Source organism: Oncorhynchus masou, chromosome 13 (assembly GCF_036934945.1).
Source record: "Oncorhynchus masou masou isolate Uvic2021 chromosome 13, UVic_Omas_1.1, whole genome shotgun sequence".
NCBI lineage: Eukaryota > Metazoa > Chordata > Actinopteri > Salmoniformes > Salmonidae > Oncorhynchus > Oncorhynchus masou.
This window is the reverse complement of record NC_088224.1, coordinates 20,070,496-20,093,368: the sequence shown is the minus strand read 5'-3', so window position 1 is coordinate 20,093,368 and position 22,873 is coordinate 20,070,496. Positions and strand designations below refer to the sequence as shown.

At 44.9% G+C, this 22,873-nt stretch overlaps 1 protein-coding gene across 1 annotated transcript in view; it reads left to right on the top strand.

Moving 5' to 3' along the window:
- LOC135551893 (adhesion G protein-coupled receptor B2-like) overlaps window positions 1-21,481 on the top strand; it is a 528,123-nt gene extending 506,642 nt beyond the window's left edge. The window contains 1 exon segment of the mRNA XM_064983168.1: window positions 20,060-21,481. Coding sequence (XP_064839240.1) covers window positions 20,060-20,245 — 186 coding nt within the window. The 3' untranslated portion in view covers window positions 20,246-21,481.
- Window positions 21,482-22,873: the final 1,392 nt, after the last annotated feature.

The following is a 22,873-nucleotide window of genomic DNA, read 5'->3' as shown; positions in this document are numbered from 1 at the left end:
TCCAGCATTCATAGCTGTCAACACAACACTTGTAAACCCACCCAGACACTCTGACAGTGACTGCAATTATGGTGATGTGTGTGTGTGTGTGTGTGTGTGTGTGTGTGTGTGTGTGTGTGTGTGTGTGTGTGTGTGTGTGTGTGTGTGTGTGTGTGTGTGTGTGTGTGTGTGTGTGTGTGTGTGTGTGCGTGCGTGCGTGCATGTGAAAAAGCAGGGTATATGAGTGCAGGTGTGTTTGTGTCTATGTGAAATGTGGGTTTGTGTGGTTGTGTGGGTGTTTGGGCTTGTGCTTCTATGTGACAGATTAATGGAGTTTATGAGTGTATAATTTCAACTCTGGTAATGACAGTCATGTCTTATAATCACTGTATTATCTGCTGGTCTTAGCCCTATGTCTCACCCAAGAAGTCCCATCTCACTCCATATTTCGCATGAGTATTCTCATTTAGTGGGATACATATAATTCCATCACAATTTCCAGTCATAAAGAGAACCAATATGTATACTGTACACTAGAGGGGTAAAGTGCCCTGAACCATATTAAAAAACAATGTTAAGTACAGTACATAACCAGAGCCCCGTCGAGTGTTGTGAGTGTGTTGAGAGCTACTCCTCTCCCCGCGGGCAGGGAGGTGGAAGCAAGTCAATCGTTTTAAAGTGGAGAGTGGTGATTTATTTTTCTAAACTTACTGTAAGTCACTCAGGAAACCAAATTGTCAAGCATGTTCCCCCTTGGAAGTAATAATGGGATAATTTGGTTTGAATAAAAGACTAAAAGTAAATAGAGGTCTTTTTTTAAACCTCTTTGAATGAATCCCTTGTCAAAAACAATTACAACACATTGATTAACAAACCCCCAGTATAACGATCCTTTTGCTTTCAGCCTACCTCAACTACTAACCACGATAATTCCCCAATGCCTTTAAACAGCCTTTATCCCCCCTATATTGCCAAATGCCCTCATTATTCCCTAACAACTAATCCTTAACCACTGACCCCGAACCGACCCTTCACTAACCACCGAGGCCGGTGTTCACCCTCACAGGTGCCCCCTCCCCCGCCTCCGAGGCAAGCCGAGCGGTCTATAGCACGCAGAATGTCCCTGGTTTACAAAGAGAGTCAACGTAAGCATGCTAAACAATACTGAAACAGTAGAACCCTTTAACCTCTAACCTTTCAGTGACCCCTTTGGTAGAACCTGTCCCGGTGTTAGCCCTCCCCACAGTGACATGACTGTGTTTTAGGTGACTGTGTTTTGTTAGGTATTGCCCCCTAGTGGTGTGGTGGTGTTGTTGACCAACCAGTATGGTTGGAGCCTTTCTACTGTACTTCTGTTGTAGGACCGTATGAATGGTGTTGTCCTGCGTCCCAAATTGCACCCTATTCCTTATAATAGTACACAACCTTTGACCAAGACCCATAGTGCACTTTGTGTATACAGTTGATAAGATGGCATTTGGGACACATGTGGGTTCAGATGAACTACGAGCATCTATGCCTAGCGATGCACTGAGTGTAGATCTGGAAGGATTAGATAGGTGTAAACAAGATCGTGGAATCTTACCCTAGCCCATTCGGGAAGATTGAGCAATTGCTATACGACTAATCTCGGTTAAACCCAAAACTGAAGTCTTGGGTAATTGGACATATGCTCAATTAAGTTCTGGATCCATATGTGTTAAGATGAGAGAGAGGACGAGGATCAGAACCAGAAAGAAGAGCTCCACCCTCTCTCTTTGGAAGATACTGACAAGTTTATGCACCTTTACTTCCGAATTTCTAAAAATGCTAATACCATCGAAATTGTGATATGTCCAAGTAACAAGTGCCAAATTCCCAAGGACTGGAACTAAAGCGTCTTGTTATCATTGTTATCGCACACTGAGCTACGATACCATTTATGTTTACGTAGTCTGTCCACAAGAGATGACTCTATGACCTACACTCATCTTGTTATTCAGTTCTAGGTGAAGTGCATGGATGGGGGCTAGTGGTTGATTTTGTACTCGGCATAAATCTGCCATGTTAGATATGCAGGGTGGGAGATAACGTCGGCCATTTTGACGTGTGAACCCGTCCAGTTGTTGTATCCGTTTCAGTGCCCCCACCTTAATAAGACCTAAATCAATTTAAATGAAAGTGATAAACCCATCCATAATAAACCAATGAAACAATCAAACAGGTTTATTATCCCCCATAAAGTTTTTCTCCAGCCAATAAACAAGCAGAGATAAAGCCAGGCACTGAAACAGACCCGATACTATGTGTTCTGTATGGGAAAGAAAAGCCTGTCATTGGTCAAAGGTAAGAGAGCAAATGTGTGTGAGGAGATAATGAACCCGGCTGTCAGTAGAGAATTGACCATTTTGGAAAGGTAGGGTCTGCCAATATGCTAGCCACTGAACAGATGAGTGGATACCAGACAAATCACACACACACACACACACACACACACACACACACACACACACACACACACACACACACACACACACACACACACACACACACACACACACACACACACACACACACACACACACACACACACACACACACATTGGTATTCTGTTTCCCCATCTTCTCCAATCTTGTGGCTGATGATAGCGGTGGGCTTGTGAGTGGTCTCGAGCATTACCAGACATCTAGCTGCTCAAATACAATCCATCTCACAATCTCCTCATCTCTTTCTCTCTCTATATCTCTCTCTTCCTCTCCCTCCCCATCTTCCTTCATCTCAGCCTGACCTGTGCTACAATAATCACTCATATGGACCCATTCTTCTCTCACTACCAGTCTCTCACTATATTGTGCTGTACAGTATGTGGGTTTATCTTGTGTGAGCTCTCCCTGTGAGTTAGTGTGCTCTGTGTGGTATGGCTGGTTCCATCTGAAAGGCATGTCACTTCTAAGTGATGACGGAGATGCTAGCAGGATAGCTACTCGCTGCGGCAGGGCCCATATGCCTGCAAATGGATGGAGCCCCATGTTCAATCTATCCTCAGTAATGGAGACACCACCAACGAACCTGGCAGGGGCCCATGGCTAGTGCAGGGTGGGAGAGAGAGAGTGAGAGAGAGAGGGAGGGGGTGAGAGGGGTAGGCTGTCCACTGAAATATGTATTTCTTTCACTCTCCTAACTCTCTTCCTCCCACCATCTCTCTCTCTGTTATCCGGGGTTCAAAAGGTGAACAAAGACATTTGCGACATCTGTGATGACAGATCCACTCTCAGTGTGTAATGAAGTACTGAACTCTGTGTGTGTGTGTGTGTGTGTGTGTGTGTGTGTGTGTGTGTGTGTGTGTGTGTGTGTGTGTGTGTGTGTGTGTGTGTGTGTGTGTGTGTGTGTGTGTGTGTGTGTGTGTGTGTGTGTGTGTGTGTGTGCATGCTCAGACGTATGGTCAGACAGTTGAGCTGTTGCATATTTCATCTCTAAAATGGGCTGTGTTACTTCCTCTACATCTTATTTGTTGTTTTGTCTCTCTCTCTCTCTCTCCCCCCCCCCCCTCTCTCTCTCTCTCTCTCTCTCTCTCTCTCTCTCCTCTCCCCCCTCTCCCCCCCTCTCTCTCTCTCTCTCTCCCCCCCTCTCTCTCTCTCTCCCCCCCCTCTCTCTCTCTCTCTCTCTCCCCCCCTCTCTCTCCCTCTCTCTCTCTCTCTCTCTCTATTTCAGAGGAGTTGTGTAGAGCTCAGTGGGGTGGAGAGGAAAGAAGTAATAAGTAGTTATCCTTTATTGTGTTCTTATCCATGGTGATTTAAATGCAGTAACTGTAGCAGAGGTTCCGGAGCTCTCTGCAGTGCAGCTGATATGGCATGTCTGATATGGCATGTGTGCTTTCACTTCGATTATCAAAACAGATATCATGGGGAAGGAGAAAACATCACAGACCATTTGATTGGATTCCTTGTTGCTTTGGTTACACTGTTATTCCACAGTTTATCTTGTTTTTTTTGACTGTGTAGGTATAGTATTGCCGTTGCAAAGGAAAATTGTGCCAATCATATTCACAGTGCTTTAATAGGGGTGACCCAGGTTAAGCTGAGATGTCTAATGTTTAATGACAACAGCTTATTGTTATTGATTCAGTGAGGGCAACGTACTGCACTCCTGAACCGTTAGGTCCTTTAAATAAATGTTCTGCCATTGGGCTACAATTTCCTCTCTACAGTATGCTTTCTCTCTCTCTCTCTCTCTCTCTCTCTCTCTCTCTCTCTCTCTCTCTCTCTCTCTCTCTCTCTCTCTCCTCATCTCATTCTCTCCTCTATTTGTTCCTAGGGCCTGACATTTCTCTTCTTTCTCTCTCTCTCTCAATATTCCCCTCATTTACTCATTTGTTTCCCTTTAAACTCAGCCTTCAGTGGCGCAATTGAGGCATTAATAGAATAATTAATTCCTCTCATTAGCCTGTTTTTAATTATTTCCATTCCTCTGCGCCCAGTATAAACTCATCATCTGTTTTCATCAAATTGCCCATAAAATCCAAGTGTTGGCACGGTGTATCGTAGCCTAGCGTGCTAGCACTTCCTGGCTCTATCAGTGGGGCCTAATGGGGAGACAGTTAGCCCAGACAGAATAAACCTAGCTAGCTTCAATGCGCACTAAGGGGCACTATGCTAATGCAGCTAATTTAGTGTCCTTGGACCAATCAAGAGGTGAGGTGAAAAGGGCCAAGTTGCTTGCCGGAACTGTTGATGGAGGGACTAGAACATGACCCTGAATAGGACTGCAGCGGCCATGCTGTAGCCCACTACAATCTGTGTCTGATTTCTTATTTGACAGAAATGTGTAGCCCTTTAATAGATTGGATTTGTTCCGCGTTTACTGGTCCCTTTGAAGACCCCTATTACTGCAATACCAAGCTTGTTTATTATTCCACTCGACGGTTAGTTGTACTCAGTGATTGTTTCTGAGCTTGTGTAGTAGAGGACTTGGTACAGAATAATGTGGTATGATTGGTTGTGGTAATGGCAATATATCTCTAAAAGGGTTCATCTAATGTTTCAAAATGGAGAGGGAAGCTCATGTGTTGTATCCCTGCAGGCATGTGGGCTTTGTAATGAGATTTGAAAAGAGAGAGAGTGGGAAGATACAGGTCATGGAGAGAGGAAACGGTCGAAACGGAGAGCGACAGAGAGAGAGTGAGGGAAAGAGACAGAGTGAACCGGCGAGAGAGAGAGAGATATTGTAACTTGAGAGTCCACCTGAGCCCTTTTTCGTTTAGAGACCCAAAGCCCACTGTTGCCTCATCAGAACCCAGAACAATTCTATTTCCTGTATTATTACCTGACCCTCTGGTACCCACTCATCTCTGGCCCGGGCTCTGCATACTTGGCCTCACTTGGTGTCCATTGGTCATTCTGTTTACCGTATCTAATCATTTAAATGTCTTCTAATTCATACATGTGTGTATTTATTTCATGTATATTTTATTTTGATGCCTGTGAGTCTGTAACTGACTGTCTGTCTGTTACTGGATGGTACGTTGTTATTTCATTGGCTCTTTTGGTTTGTTTTTGTTTGTATGTTGTCCGGGTTGGGCTTCGTCATGCTTGGTGCCACATGTCTCTCTGGCTTAGTTTGACTGTAGCCAGGCAGCAAGCAGAACCAAGGGCAGCCAACACAAGAAAGGTAAAATAAAACCCAACACAGACCCCCCCCCCACACACACACACACACACACACACATCGTCCAACCCCCAAAATCAACTCTTCTCACCCCCCTTCATCCCTCTATAGTCTGTGCCCTATGTTTGCTGGTCTGGCTGTGGGTATGTTTGCTGGTCTGGCTGTGGGTATGTTTGCTGGTCTGGCTGTGGGTATGTTTGCTGGTCTGGCTGTGGGTATGTTTGCTGGTCTGACTGTGGGTATGTTTGCTGGTCTGGCTGTGGGTATGTTTGCTGGTCTGACTGTGGGTATGTTTGCTGGTCTGGCTGTGGGTATGTTTGCTGGTCTGGCTGTGGGTATGTTTGCTGGTCTGACTGTGGGTATGTTTGCTGGTCTGACTGTGGCTATGTTTGCTGGTCTGGCTGTGGGTATGTTTGCTGGTCTGGCTGTGGGTATGTTTGCTGGTCTGGCTGTGGGTATGTTTGCTGGTCTGGCTGTGGGTATGTTTGCTGGTCTGTCTGTGTGTATGTTTGCTGGACTGGCTGTGGGTATGTTTGCTGGTCTGGCTGTGGGTATGTTTGCTGGACTGGCTGTGGGTATGTTTGCTGGTCTGGCTGTGGGTATGTTTGCTGGTCTGGCTGTGGGTATGTTTGCTGGTCTGACTGTGGGTATGTTTGCTGGTCTGGCTGTGGGTATGTTTGCTGGTCTGACTGTGGGTATGTTTGCTGGTCTGACTGTGGGTATGTTTGCTGGTCTGGCTGTGGGTATGTTTGCTGGTCTGGCTGTGGGTATGTTTGCTGGTCTGACTGTGGGTATGTTTGCTGGTCTGACTGTGGGTATGTTTGCTGGTCTGACTGTGGGTATGTTTGCTGGTCTGACTGTGGGTATGTTTGCTCTGGTCTGGCTGTGGGTATGTTTGCTGGTCTGACTGTGGGTATGTTTGCTGGTCTGGCTGTGGGTATGTTTGCTGGTCTGGCTGTGGGTATGTTTGCTGGTCTGACTGTGGGTATGTTTGCTGGTCTGACTGTGGGTATGTTTGCTGGTCTGACTGTGGGTACTGTGGGTATGTTTGCTGGTCTGACTGTGGGTATGTTTGCTGGTCTGACTGTGGGTATGTTTGCTGGTCTGGTCTGTGGGTATGTTTGCTGGTCTGACTGTGGGTATGTTTGCTGGTCTGACTGTGGGTATGTTTGCTGGTCTGGCTGTGGGTATGTTTGCTGGTCTGGCTGTGGGTATGTTTGCTGGTCTGACTGTGGGTATGTTTGCTGGTCTGGCTGTGGGTATGTTTGCTGGTCTGACTGTGGGTATGTTTGCTGGTCTGACTGTGGGTATGTTTGCTGGTCTGACTGTGGGTATGTTTGCTGGTCTGACTGTGGGTATGTTTGCTGGTCTGACTGTGGGTATGTTTGCTGGTCTGGCTGTGGGTATGTTTGCTGGTCTGACTGTGGGTATGTTTGCTGGTCTGGCTGTGGGTATGTTTGCTGGTCTGACTGTGGGTATGTTTGCTGGTCTGACTGTGGGTATGTTTGCTGGTCTGTGGGTATGTTTGCTGTGGGTATGTTTGTTCTGGCTGTGGTATGTTTGCTGGTCTGGCTGTGGGTATGTTTGCTGGTCTGACTGTGGGACTGTGGGTATGTTTGCTGGTCTGACTGTGGGTATGTTTGCTGGTCTGACTGTGGGTATGTTTGCTGGTCTGGCTGTGGCTATGTTTGGTATGTTTGTTTGCTGGTCTGACTGTGGGTATGTTTGCTGGTCTGGCTGTGGGTGTTTGCTGGTCTGGCTGTGGGTATGTTTGCTGGTCTGGCTGTGGGTATGTTTGCTGGTCTGGTCTGACTGTGGGTATGTTTGCTGGTCTGACTGTGGGTATGTTTGCTGGTCTGACTGTGGGTATTTTTGCTGGTCTGACTGTGGGTATGTTTGCTGGTCTGGCTGTGGGTATGTTTGCTGGTCTGACTGTGGGTATGTTTGCTGGTCTGGCTGTGGGTATGTTTGCTGGTCTGACTGTGGGTATGTTTGCTGGTCTGACTGTGGGTATGTTTGCTGGTCTGGCTGTGGGTATGTTTGCTGGTCTGGCTGTGGGTATGTTTGCTGGTCTGACTGTGGGTATGTTTGCTGGTCTGACTGTGGGTATGTTTGCTGGTCTGACTGTGGGTATGTTTGCTGGTCTGGCTGTGGGTATGTTTGCTGGTATGTTTGCTGGTCTGACTGTGGGTATGTTTGCTGGTCTGGCTGTGGGTATGTTTGCTGGTCTGACTGTGGGTATGTTTGCTGGTCTGACTGTGGGTATGTTTGCTGGTCTGGCTGTGGGTATGTTTGCTGGTCTGGCTGTGGGTATGTTTGCTGGTCTGACTGTGGGTATGTTTGCTGGTCTGACTGTGGGTATGTTTGCTGGTCTGACTGTGGGTATGTTTGCTGGTCTGGCTGTGGGTATGTTTGCTGGTCTGGCTGTGGGTATGTTTGCTGGTCTGGCTGTGGGTATGTTTGCTGGTCTGGCTGTGGGTATGTTTGCTGGTCTGACTGTGGGTATGTTTGCTGGTCTGACTGTGGGTATGTTTGCTGGTCTGACTGTGGGTATGTTTGCTGGTCTGGCTGTGGCTATGTTTGCTGGTCTGACTGTGGGTATGTTTGCTGGTCTGACTGTGGGTATGTTTGCTGGTCTGACTGTGAGTATGTTTGCTGGTGTGACTGTGGGTATGTTTGCTGGTCTGACTGTGGCTATGTTTGCTGGTCTGGCTGTGGGTATGTTTGCTGGTCTGACTGTGGGTATATTTGCTGGTCTGACTGTGGGTATGTTTGCTGGTCTGACTGTGGGTATGAACATTTGCTGGTCTGACTGTGGGTATGTTTGCTGGTCTGACTGTGGGTATGTTTGCTGGTCTGACTGTGGGTATTTTGCTGGTCTGACTGTGGGTATGTTTGCTGGTCTGGCTGTGGGTATGTTTGCTGGTCTGGCTGTGGGTATGTTTGCTGGTCTGACTGTGGGTATGTTTGCTGGTCTGACTGTGGGTATGTTTGCTGGTCTGACTGTGGGTATGTTTGCTGGTCTGACTGTGGCTATGTTTGCTGGTCTGACTGTGGGTATTTTTGCTGGTCTTACTGTGGGTATGTTTGCTGGTCTGGCTGTGGGTATGTTTGCTGGTCTGGCTGTGGGTATGTTTGCTGGTCTGACTGTGGGTATGTTTGCTGGTCTGGCTGTGGGTATGTTTGCTGGTCTGACTGTGGGTATGTTTGCTGGTCTGACTGTGGGTATGTTTGCTGGTCTGGCTGTGGGTATGTTTGCTGGTCTGGCTGTGGGTATGTTTGCTGGTCTGGCTGTGGGTATGTTTGCTGGTCTGACTGTGGGTATGTTTGCTGGTCTGACTGTGGGTATGTTTGCTGGTCTGACTGTGGGTATGTTTGCTGGTCTGGCTGTGGGTATGTTTGCTGGTCTGGCTGTCCAGGTATGTTTGCTGGTCTGGCTGTGGGTATGTTTGCTGGTCTGGCTGTGGGTATGTTTGCTGGTCTGGCTGTGGGTATGTTTGCTGGTCTGACTGTGGGTATGTTTGCTGGTCTGTCTGTGGGTATGTTTGCTGGTCTGGCTGTGGGTATGTTTGCTGGTCTGACTGTGGGTATGTTTGCTGGTCTGACTGTGGGTATGTTTGCTGGTCTGGCTGTGGGTATGTTTGCTGGTCTGACTGTGGGTATGTTTGCTGGTCTGACTGTGGGTATGTTTGCTGGTCTGGCTGTGGGTATGTTTGCTGGTCTGGCTGTGGGTATGTTTGCTGGTCTGACTGTGGGTATGTTTGCTGGTCTGGCTGTGGGTATGTTTGCTGGTCTGACTGTGGGTATGTTTGCTGGTCTGGCTGTGGGTATGTTTGCTGGTCAGACTGTGGGTATGTTTGCTGGTCTGACTGTGGGTTGTTTGCTGGTCTGGCTGTGGGTATGTTTGCTGGTCTGGCTGTGGGTATATTTGCTGGTCTGGCTGTGGCTATGTTTGCTGGTCTGGCTGTGGCTATGTTTGCTGGTCTGACTGTGGGTATGTTTGCTGGTCTGACTGTGGGTATGTTTGCTGGTCTGACTATGGGGATGTTTGCTGGTCTGACTATGGGGATGTTTGCTGGTCTGACTGTGGGTATGTTTGCTGGTCTGGCTGTGGGTATGTTTGCTGGTCTGGCTGTGGGTATGTTTGCTGGTCTGAGTGTGGGTATGTTTGCTGGTCTGGCTGTGGGTATGTTTGCTGGTCTGACTGTGGGTATGTTTGCTGGTCTGACTGTGGGTATGTTTGCTGGTCTGGCTGTGGGTATGTTTGCTGGTCTGGCTGTGGGTATGTTTGCTGGTCTGGCTGTGGGTATGTTTGCTGGTCTGGCTGTGGGTATGTTTGCTGGTCTGACTGTGGGTATGTTTGCTGGTCTGACTGTGGGTATGTTTGCTGGTCTGGCTGTGGGTATGTTTGCTGGTCTGACTGTGGGTATGTTTGCTGGTCTGGCTGTGGGTATGTTTGCTGGTCTGACTGTGGGTATGTTTGCTGGTCTGACTGTGGCTATGTTTGCTGGTCTGACTGTGGGTATGTTTGCTGGTCTGGCTGTGGCTATGTTTGCTGGTCTGACTGTGGGTATGTTTGCTGGTCTGACTGTGGGTATGTTTGCTGGTCTGACTGTGGGTATGTTTGCTGGTCTGACTGTGGGTATGTTTGCTGGTCTGACTGTGGCTATGTTTGCTGGTCTGGCTGTGGGTATGTTTGCTGGTCTGACTGTGGGTATGTTTGCTGGTCTGACTGTGGGTATGTTTGCTGGTCTGACTGTGGGTATGTTTGCTGGTCTGACTGTGGGTATTTTTGCTGGTCTGACTGTGGGTATGTGTTCTCTCCACTCCATACCATAGTACATTTCTCTGTAGACAAATAGATAGATGATTGTAAAGCTCTAGTGTGTAGTGTGTGGTAAGTGGTGTGTGGTGTGTAGTGTGTAGTGTGTAGTGTGTGGTGTGTGGTGTGTAGTGTGTGGAGGACTGTGTTTCTGTTTCTGCACTGATTCCCCTGTCTCATTTCCACCTGAACATATGTACTGGTGTAATGCTTGTAGTGAGGTCTCTGACCGCTTCCTTTGTATATTTTCTTCTCTTTGTGAACTTTGACGGGTGATGTCGCTGTGGTGTCACTTCCTGCTTGGATGACGGTGGTGGTGGTGGGGATGCTGTCGGTTTCCCTGACGTCGTTTTCCTCTCTTCCTCACTTGTTTCTTTGTGTTAGATCAGTGGGGTATAGAGGCATGATCCCAGAAAGAGACAGACCAGATTGTATAGGAGATAGAGCTGAGGACAAGAGGGAGATAGTGAGAGAGAGATAGGGGAGTATGGATTAAGAGCGGGAAGGACATGGTCATTCAGGAAAATACCCCGTGAGAAAGAGTGAGGGATGGTAGAACAAGAGGAAGAGGAGAAGAAAAATGATAGAGAATGAACAGAGAATGAGGGAGAGGGCGAAGGGCAGTGATAAAGAGGGAGAAGAGGAGAAGGTCTGTGTTTAAGGTCTGATGTGAAACACAGAGAATCAGCACCACCAAGCTTTCCACCGCTTCGCCAGCTCGGTCGCCAGGTGGAGGGTCTGGATGTATGGAGGGTTGCCAGATTGGAGCCCAGTGTGGAGAGGATGGGGATGCAGAAGTTGCACAGATCTAGGATAATCTTACCCTCCCAAAATCATAAGCTTAACCATTAGGGAGGAAATAATAAAACTGACCTTAGAGCAGTGTCCAGGGGCAACTTCATCCTTCTCCTCCCCTTGACCACTGTTTCTCTCTCTCTATTGCCAGTGACCAGGACTGTCCTGACCTACTTCATGCTTATGATTAGATTAGTATAGCTATAGCCTTTACGTATTTCCAACTGTTTGTGTGCTTCCTGCAGTGTTTGTCTGTGGCGTTTCACTGTGCAGTGTGTGTCTGGGGCGTTTCACTGTGCAGTGTGTGTCTGTGGCATTTCACTGTGCAGTGTGTGTCTGTGGCATTTCACTGTGCAGTGTGTGTATGTGGCGTTTCACTGTGCAGTGTGTCTGTGGCGTTTCACTGTGCAGTTTGTGTCTGTGGCGTTTCACTGTGCAGTGTGTGTCTGTGGCGTTTCACTGTGCAGTTTGTGTCTGTGGCGTTTCACTGTGCAGTGTGTGTCTGTGGCGTTTCACCGTGCAGTGTGTGTCTGTGGCGTTTCACTGTGCAGTGTGTGTCTGTGGCGTTTCACCGTGCAGTGTGTGTCTGTGACGTTTCACTGTGCAGTGTGTGTCTGTGACGTTTCACTGTGCAGGGTGCGTGAGTGGGGGTGTTTCTCTTTTCATATAATGTGCCACAAGAGAACGGGAGAGGAGGAGTATGAAAAAGAGAGGAAAAGGGGGAATATGTCCATTGGAAGCGAACAACACACCGCTGGCCAGTGGAGATGGAAGAACAATAGTGTTGTTGTTGTTTCAGGGCAGAGCTGTCAGTGACTGTGATTCCCCCCTCTTCTCACTCTCTGGAGGGAGAGGGAGAGAGTCTCTCTCTTTCTCTCTCCTCCTTCCTCATCTTTTTCTCCCCCTCCCATCTTATCGCAACAGAGGGAAAAGCGATGGAGCATTTCGTCTGCCGGAGGTGAAAAGAACTCTTCGAGTGTAAGTAGAGAAGAGTGGCAGGCAGAGGAAAGAGGGATGGGGAGAGGGAAGGAGCGAGAGGTGGACTGGGGGAGGTAGAGAGAGAGATAGATGGAGGGAGAGGAGAGGAGAGAGAAGTAGACTGAGGAAGGCAGAGAGAGAGGTAGATGGAGGGAGAGGGAAGGAGCGAGAGGTGGACTGAGGGAGGCAGAGAGAGAGGTAGATGGAGGGAGAGGAGAGGAGAGAGAGGTGGACTGAGGAAGGCAGAGAGAGAGGTAGATGGAGGGAGAGGAGAGGAGAGAGAGGTGGACTGAGGGAGGCAGAGAGAGAGGTAGATGGAGGGAGAAGAGAGGAGAGAGAAGTGAAATGGGGGAGGCATAGAGAGAGGTAGATGGAGGTAGAAGAGAGGAGAGAGAGGTAGACTAAGGGAGGCAGAGAGAGATAGATGGAGGGAGAGGAGAGGAGAGAGAGGTGGACTGAGGGAGGCAGAGAGAGAGGTAGATGGAGGGAGAAGAGATAGAGGTGGACAGAGGGAGGGAGAGAGAGAGGTAGATGGAGGGAGAAGAGAGAAGAGAGAGGTGGACTGAGGGAGGCAGAGAGAGAGGTAGATGAAGGGAGAGGAGAGGAGAGGAGAGAGAGGTGGGACTGAGGGAGGCAGAGAGAGAGGTAGATGGAGGGAGAGAAGAGGAGAGAGAGGTGGACTGAGGGAGGCAGAGAGAGAGGTAGATGGAGGGAGAGGAGAGGAGAGAGAGGTGGACTGAGGGAGGCAGAGAGAGAGGTAGATGGAGGGAGAAGAGAGGAGAGAGAGGTGGACTGAGGGAGGCAGAGAGAGAGGTAGATGGAGGGAGAGGAGAGGAGAGGAGAGAGAGGTGGAATGAAGGAGGGAGAGAGAGAGGTAGATGGAGAGAGAGGAGAGAGAGGTGGACTGAGGGAGGCAGAGAGAGAGGTAGATGGAGGGAAAGGAGAGAAGAGAGATGTGGACTGAGGGAGGGATAGAGAGAGATAGATGGAGGGAGAGGAGAGGAGAGAGAGGTGGACTGAGGGAGGCATAGAGAGAGGTAGATGGAGGGAGAGGAGAGGAGAGAGAGGTGGACTGAAGGAGGGAGAGAGAGAGGTAGATGGAGGGAGAGGAGAGAGAGGTGGACTGAGGGAGGCAGAGAGAGAGGTAGATGGAGGGAGAGGAGAGAAGAGAGAGGTGGACTGAGGGAGTGATAGAGAGAGGTAGATGGAGGGAGAGGAGATGAGAGAGAGGTGGACTGAGGGAGGCAGAGAGAGAGGTAGATGGAGAGTGAAAAAGGGATAGAGAGAGGTGTACTATTGGAAGAGGCATAGAGAGAGGTAGATGGAAGGAGAAGAGAGGAGGGAGAGGTAGACTGAGGGAGGCAGAGAGAGAGGTAGATGTAGGGAGAGGAGAGAGAGGTGGACTGAGGGAGGCAGAGAGAGAGGTAGATGGAAGGAGAGGAGAAAAGAGAGATGTGGACTGAGGGAGAGATAGAGAGAGGTAGATGGAGGGAGAGGAGAGGAGAGAGGGGTGGACTGAGGGAGGCATAGAGAGAGGTAGATGGAGGGAGAAGAGAGGAGGGAGAGGTAGACTGAGGGAGGCAGAGAGAGGTAGATGGAGGGAGAGGAGAGAGAGGTGGACTGAGGGAGGCAGAGAGAGAGGTAGATGGAGGGAGAGGAGAGGAGAGAGAGGTAGACTGAGAGAGGCAGAGAGAGAGGTAGATGGAGGGAGAGGAGATGAGAGAGAGGTGGACTGAGGGAGGCAGAGAGAGAGGTAGATGGAGAGAGAGGAGAGAAGCACAACTGAGTTAGCGTAGCCTCCCAGGGATAAAGTTATGCTTGACAGCAGCATTACCCACATTTCTGCATTACAAAATGTTGCTTCGCTGGCATTTAGCATTCAAATTGCCTCCCAGATTATGCTTTTTGCATTCATTCTGCCAACTGTCACCCCGAGACAATGCAGGGAGATTCATATTCAGGCTAACATCGCCTCCTGGTGGTCAGTGTAGTCACAACAGGCTGTGTGGATCACTGAGGAAATCAAATCAAATCAAAACACATTTCCCCAAGGTGTCTCTCCTATGATAGAGGCAGGTTCATACATATTGGGCTTTTGTTTCAATTGCATCATGTACAATGTGTGTGTGTGTGTGTGTGTGTGTGTGTGTGTGTGTGTGTGTGTGTGTGTGTGTGTGTGTGTGTGTGTGTGTGTGTGTGTGTGTGTGTGTGTGTGTGTGTGTGTGTGTGTGTGTGTGTGTGTGTGTGTGTGTGTTTTCTGTGACACAGAGAGACATTTGTAGAGACAGGTGTAGTTAGTATTTTATTGACAGTGGTAGATGGGGAAGACGAAATGGAAATAGCGAGAGGAGAAGGAACTGGACAGAGAGATAGGGAACAGTGGGCGCGTGTTAACGAACAGCATGACTCTCTGCTTATATTAGCCAATATTCTTCACTCTCCAAAATCCAAACACACACACACACACACACACGCACACACACAGAAAGGGCACACGGGGTGTGACAGTGCCATCGATTTTGTCAAAATGTACTCAAATACGCACCCAGATACACACACATCACATTTTCATCAGAGGGGGTAGTAGGAAGTGCCTGCCAGAGAATCCATTTAGAGGTGGGAGGTGTTTTTCAAAATGGCCACCTCAGTGAAATAACAACAAATTACATCAGAGATGGTATAGAAGCGAGACTATCCCTTGTGATATGGGTTGAACACTGTGGTGGTGGGATCCAGAATGAGCCCACGTAACAGTCGTTGGATAAACCATCCAAGCAACTCGATGAGGAAATCCCCTAGAGGGTGTTATCTTCCTTCCCTCTAATATCTATGCTACAGAGTTCTGTGTGATTTATTAAGTAATAAGCATCAATTCCAAATGGTTCAGCCCAGGATTCTCTGACTCTCGTCCAACACAGCTACTGGCTTTCTGAGTGTGCAGGGTTTTGATTCAGCCCTGCAGCAACACAACTGATTCAGCTAATTATGGCCCAGAGGTTAAACCATAATTAGTTGAATATTCAAATCAGATGTGTCACTGCAGGGCTTGAACTAAGGCCTGATCACCTCGTAGCTTTTCCAGAGAGTTATTCCAGGTTAACCCATTAGGCCATTTTTGCAAACATAGAAATGGAATCATTGTAGATTATCTTCTTGTGTCGAGCAATCCCGTATCCGGGAGCGTAATCATAGCCTCAAGCTCATTACCATAACGCAACGTTAACTATTCATGAAAATCGCAACTGAAATGAAATAAATATATTCACTCACAAGCTTAGCCTTTTGTTAACAACACTGTCATCTCAGATTTTCAGAATATGCTTTTCAACCATCGCTACACAAGCATTTGTGTAAGAGTATTGATAGCTAGCATAGCATTAAGCCTAGCATTCAGCAGGCAACATTTTCACAAAAACAAGAAAAGCATTCAAATAAAAAAAATTACCTTTGAAGAACTTCGGATGTTTTCAATGAGGAGACTCAGTTAGATAGCAAATGTTCATTTTTTCCAAAAAGATTATTTGTGTAGGAGAAATCACTCCGTTTTGTTCATCACGTTTGGCTAAGAAAACCCCCCGAAAATTCAGTCATTACAACGCAGAACTTTTTTCCAAATTAACTCCATAATATCGACAGAAACATGGCAAACGTTGTTTAGAATCAATCCTCAAGGTGTTTTTCACATATCTATTTGATGATAAATCATTCGTGGCAGTTGGGTTTCTCCTCGGAAGCAAACGGAAAAATACACGCAGCTGGAGATTACGCAATAATTGCGACGGAGGACACCAAGCGAGCACCTGGTAGATGTAGTGTAAAATGGTCAATCTTCCAATGATATGCCTACAAATACGTCACAATGCTGCAGACACCTTGGGGAAATGACAGAAAGTGTCAAATCATTCCTGGCCCATTCACAGCCATATAAGGAGACATTGGAACACAGCGCCTTCAAAATATGGGGCACTTCCTGTTTGAAATTTCATCTTGGTTTCTCCTGTAGCATCAGTTCTGTGGCACTCACAGACAATATCTTTGCAGTTTTGGAAACGTCAGAGTGTTTTCTTTCCAAAGCAATTATATGCATAGTCGAGCATCTTTTCATGACAAAATATCTTGTTTAAAACGGGAATGTTTTTTTATCCAAAAATTAAAAGAGCGCCCCCTATATCCAAGAAGTTATAGAAGATATAGAAGATTTGTGAAGTGGTTGAAAAACGAGTTTTAATATATATATATATATATATATATATATACAGATATATAGTACGCAGGTATAAACACCATGGGACCACACAGTCGTCATACCGCTCAGGAAGGAGATGCATTCTGTCTCCTAGAGATGAATGTACTTTGGTGCAAAAAATGCAAATTAATCCCAGAACAACAGCAAGGACATGGTGAAGATGCTGAAGGAAACAGGTACAAAAGTTTCTATATCCACAGTAAAATGAGTCCTGTATCGACATAACCTGAAAGGCCGCTCAGCAAGGAAGAAGCCACTGCTCCAAAACAGCCATAAAAAAGCTTATGTAATGTTTAGAGGAAAAAGGGCGAGGCTTTCAAGCCGAAGAACACCATCCCAACGTGAAGCACGGGGGTGGCAGCATCATGTTGTGCTTTGCTGCAGGAGGGGCTGATGCACTTCACAAAATAGATGGCATCGTGAGGGGTGAAAATTATGTCGATATATTGAAGCAACATCTCAAGACAGTCAGGAAGTTAAAGCTTAGTCGCAAATGGGTCTTCCAAAGTTGTGGCAAAATGGCATAAGGACAAAAAAGTCAAGGTATTGGAGTGGCCATCACAAATCCCTGACCTCAATCACATAGGAAATTTGTGGGCAGAACTGAAAAAGCGTTTGCGAGCAAGGAGGCCTACAAACCTGACTCAGTTACACCTGAAAGGAAATGCTACCAAATACTAATTGAGTGAATGTAAACTTCTGACAAACTGGGAATGTGATGAGATGAAAGAAATCAAAGCTGAAATAAAAAATTCTCTCTACTATTATTCAGACATTTCACATTCTTAAAATAAAGTGGTGATCGTAACTGACCTAAGACAGGCAATTTTTACTAGGATTAAATGTCAGGAATTGAAAAACGGAGTTTAAATGTATTTGCCTAAGGTGTTTGTAAACTTCCGACTTCAACTGTACATGAAAGGCCCATTGGCAGAACGTATGCAGTGATCACAGAGCCTGCCGGATGAGTCTAGTGAGAGCAAGGACAGATGAATCCATCTGGGAGATGGAGATGGAGATGTTGGTCAGGGAGACAGCAGGTAGCCTTGACCTAAATAAAATGAGATCATGATGCTAATGGTGAACTTATGCTAGCACAGTATCTGTATTCAGTTTGTGAGATGTTAGCATTTATGTGGTGTAGTCAGGTGCATTTTCTTTAGTAAGGTTTATTATCTAGGTTGATTCATTTACATGAGCTGGTTTTATGCCACTATGCAATGCACCTTTCAATTCAGAAGTTGCCATACCTTGCACCACAAATGAGGGGGTTTGCTATGATAAACCATCAACATGTCTCTGAAGAATCAATGTGTCAATGTCTCTCTGAAGAATCAATGTGTCAATGTTTCTCTGAAGAATCAATGTGTCAATGTTTCTCTGAATAATTAATGTGTCAATGTTTCTATGAAGAATTAATGTGTCAATGTTTCTCTGAATAATTCATGTGTCAATGTTTCTCTGAAGAATCAATGTGTCAATGTTTATCTGAAGAATCAATGTATCAATTTCTCTCTGAAGAATTAATGTGTCAATGTTTCTCTGAATAATTCATGTGTCAATGTTTCTCTGAAGAATCAATGTGTCAATGTTTATCTGAAGAATTAATGTGTCAATGTTTCTCTGAAGAATCAATGTGTCAATGTTTCTTTAAAGAATCAACGTGTCAATGTTTCTATGAAGAATCAATGTGTCAATCTCTCTCTGAAGAATCAATGTGTCAATGTTTCTCTGAAGAATCAATGTGTCAATGTTTCTCTGAAGAATCAATGTGTCAATGTTTCTCTGAAGAATTAATGTGTCAATGTTTCTCTGAAGAATCAATGTGTCAATGTTTCTATGAAGAATCAATGTATCAATTTCTCTCTGAAGAATCAATGTGTCAATGTTTCTCTGAAGAATGAATGTGTCAATGTTTCTATGAAGAATCAATGTGTCAATGTTTCTCTGAAGAATCAGTGTGTCAATGTTTCTCTGAATAAGCAATGTTTCAATGTTTCTATGAAGAATCAATGTGTCAATGTTTCTATGAATAATTAATGTGTCAATGTTTCTCTGAATAATTAATGTGTCAATGTTTCTCTGAATAATTAATGTGTCAATGTTTCTCTGAATAATTAATGTGTCAATGTTTCTCTGAATAATTAATGTGTCAATGTTTCTCTGAATAATTAATGTGTCAATGTTTCTCTGAATAATTAATGTGTCAATGTTTCTCTGAATTATTAATGTGTCAATGTTTCTATGAATAATTAATGTGTCAATGTTTCTCTGAAGAATCAATGTGTCAATTTTTCTATGAAGAATCAATGTGTCAATGTTTCTCTGAATAATTAATGTGTCAATGTTTCTCTGAATAATTAATGTGTCAATGTTTCTCTGAATAATTAATGTGTCAATGTTTCTATGAAGAATCAATGTGTCAATGTTTCTATGAAGAATCAATGTGTCAATGTTTCTCTGAATAATTAATGTGTCAATGTTTCTATGAAGAATCAATGTGTCAATGTTTCTATGAATAATTAATGTGTCAATGTTTCTCTGAATAATTAATGTGTCAATGTTTCTCTGAATAATTAATGTGTCAATGTTTCTATGAAGAATCAATGTGTCAATGTTTCTATGAAGAATCAATGTGTCAATGTTTCTCTGAATAATTAATGTGTCAATGTTTCTATGAAGAATCAATGTGTCAATGTTTCTCTGAATAATTAATGTGTCAATGTTTCTATGAAGAATCAATGTGTCAATGTTTCTATGAATAATTAATGTGTCAATGTTTCTCTGAATAATTAATGTGTCAATGTTTCTATGAAGAATCAATGTGTCAATGTTTCTCTGAATAATTAATGTGTCAATGTTTCTATGAAGAATCAATGTTTCAATGTTTCTATGAATAATTAATGTGTCAATGTTTCTCTGAATAATTAATGTGGCAATGTTTCTATGAAGAATCAATGTGTCAATGTTTCTCTGAATAATTAATGTGTCAATGTTTCTATGAAGAATCAATGTGTCAATGTTTCTATGAATAATTAATGTGTCAATGTTTCTCTGAATAATTAATGTGTCAATGTTTCTATGAAGAATCAATGTGTCAATGTTTCTATGAATAATTAATGTATCAAAGTTTCTATGGAGAATCAATTTGTCAATGTTTCTATGGAGAATGAATGTGTCAATGTTTCTATGAAGAATCAACAGACACAAACACATCCATAATAACCCACAATATGAAGGTCTGAAGGGTTGCTTTGGGATTGGTTTGTTCTGAAGTATCCCCATGAGTTTATAAACAGCTGGTCTCATGGGTAGATTTAACATGGGGGCACATAGGATCAGCTTTACCATTAGGGGTTAACGTGCAAAAACTGACCTTAGCAGTCTAGGATCAGCTTAACCTCCACAGATCCTAACCTTAACCATAACGGGTGCAAATCTCAAAACTGACCTTAGATCAGCTAGCCAGGTGAAGCTTCACCCTGCTCCATTGTTAAATAATAATTAAAAATAAGAACTTGTATTTAATTACGTACGCAAAAAAAAGATCTGACATTCCATGTCTCCTGTGTGTTTGACATTTGACCCAATGCAGGACAAGTCGACCCCGACCCAAGACGACCAGCACTCCTGGGACAGCTTCAAGACCATGACCCCTGAGCTGTCCATTGTGCCGGGGGAGCAGAAGGACAGGATGGAGCTGCACAACAAGACCACCTGGGACGCCTCGTCTGCCAACACACCTGACACTTCTGAGGGGGACTTTCAGACCGAAGTGTGATGAGACAGAGAAACACACACACACACACACACACACACACACACACACACACACACACACACACACACACACACACACACACACACACACACACACACACACACACACACACACACACACACTCACACTCACACTCACACTCACACATACATACATACACACACACATACACACACACACACACACACACATACATACATACATACATACACACACACACACACACACACACACACACACACACACACACACACACACACACATACACACACACACACACACACACACACACACACACACACACACACACACACACACACACACACACACACACACACACACACACACACACACACACACACTCACACTCACACTCACACTCACACTCACACACACACATACATACAGTTTCAAGCGTAGACTAACAGGTAGCCACATGTACATACATAGACAGACACACAGCACTCCTCCAAACCGCTCTTCACATCCTAAAATCTGCTCTCTAAAGGATGCTATCATTTGTTTACTGCTAATGTGGACAAGGACAAAGCAAAGACAACTGTTCTCTTCTATATTTTCAAACAGACTTTAAATGAGAGAACAGGGGCTTGAAAGAGACTTGGACTGAGAAACTGAGACATTTTTAAATGGACAAAAAAACAAACAAAACTTTCTGAAAAATGTCTTGATTTTATTCACTGGAAAAAAGGATTCTCTTTCACCTGTTTGATGATTTGAAAAAAAAATGAATATTTCTGCACCGTTCTGTTCTTTTTATAGAGAAGAAATGTCACTGATGTTTGGCACACTGTTAAACCCCTTAGGCTCCTTCTCTTCATTTCTCCCCTTCTTTCCCTTCTAATGGATGACGCAAGCACTCGTTTTTTCTTCTGCTTTTTTGGAGGGGTTGGGGAGGGGCAAGTAGGGAGTAAGAACGGATCATTGACATGTGACCTCCTCTGCTTTTGCTAAGTCTCACACTCTTCTCTCGTCATCCTTTTTCAATGTCTTGTTTTTTCCTTTTTGTATTGTTATGATTTTAGTTATGATGTCCCTTCTCTTTGGTTCAATTTTTTTTTAGCAACAAAAAACGATTTGTGACAAAACAACCTTCAACTGAGTTTGTTGTTGTCTCATTGTCTATCTCTTAAATGAAAGTCCTCTTTTATTTTGAGTTTCCGTTCATGCTTGTGCTGCCTTTTCCATGCTGAATTTTAAAGAGTGATTTATTACCCATCTGTGATACGTGAGCTTGCTTTCTGAGGCAACATGTTCTCAACGGTACACCTGTGGGAATTGAGCGAAGAGCATCATCCAGATTCACGCACATTTCCATCACTCTTTTTCCAGTTCAGTAAAAAAAGTATTTCAAAGTCTTGAAACATTTGAATTTACATTTACATTTAAGTCATTTAGCAGACGCTCTTATCCAGAGCGACTTACAAATTGGTGAATTCACCTTCTGACATCCAGTGGAACAGCCACTTTACAATAGAATCAATTACAGACATAACCAACCAAAGCTGTCTTTCTGTCAGGAGAGTGTAGCCTATCTGAAAGTGTTGCTGTAGTATTTCCCTTCCCTTCATATGGATCCCAGGTCTTGTTATAAGTGTATTTCAATTCTTCTTACTCCCACTGCTTTAGGTGCTGTATCGATCACTGTGCCATGCATCTGCTCTCAGCCCCTCAAGAAAACAGGGAAATAAAGTAATCTATAGTTTCATATGCAAGCACCCAAGGTGCTTTTGCTACTCAGCTTGTCCGTAGTTGTCTTTGTTGTGAATGAAAGAAGCAAAACAAGGAATAGGTGGATAGTTAGGATAGCAACTCAACCCAAATGTTCCACTTTGGTCAGAAACGCCGACAGGGCTTTTGTGGAAAATGTAGGCAGGTGTGAAATCAAAGTATATCACCAAACATGTTCATTGTATTCCTCTCTCTCTCTCTCTCTCTCTCTCTCTCTCTCTCTCTCTCTCTCTCTCTCTCTCTCTCTCGCTCTCTCTCTCGCTCTCGCTCTCTCTCTTCCTCTTTCTCCCTCTCTATTCTATTCTTCTCTCTCTGCTTATCTCTCTCACTCGCAGTCTGTCTCACTGTTTCTCTCACTCTCGCATTCCTCACTCCACCATGGATCATGAAATCTTCATGTAACAGTGTAGTCCTTTCTATCAGCCTTTCTATCAGTGCACTAAATAGGTAATAGAGTGCCATTTGGGACGCAGACAAATCACTTTTGAGTTGACTATATAAAGTTAACTTTGTTTTCAAAATTGAAAACATCAGACACAAAAAAAACACCCACACCTGACTGTTTTAATACTACACTCTTAGAAAAAAGGTGCTATCTAGAAACTTAAAGGGTTCTTTGGCTGTCCCCTTAAGAGGATCATTGAAAAAACATTTTGGGTTGCAGGTAGAATCATTATGCGTTCCATGTAGAACTCTTTCTACAGAGGGTCTACATGGACCCCAAAAGAGTTCTACCTGGAACCAAAAAAGGTTCTCCTGGTGGGACAGATGTTTTTGGAACCATTTTTTCAAATAGTAAATAGCACCCATCCACTAATCCACTATACTCTTGACTCTTGACTCGCCACTCCCTTCACTAAGCACTGAGAGTTGGTTAGA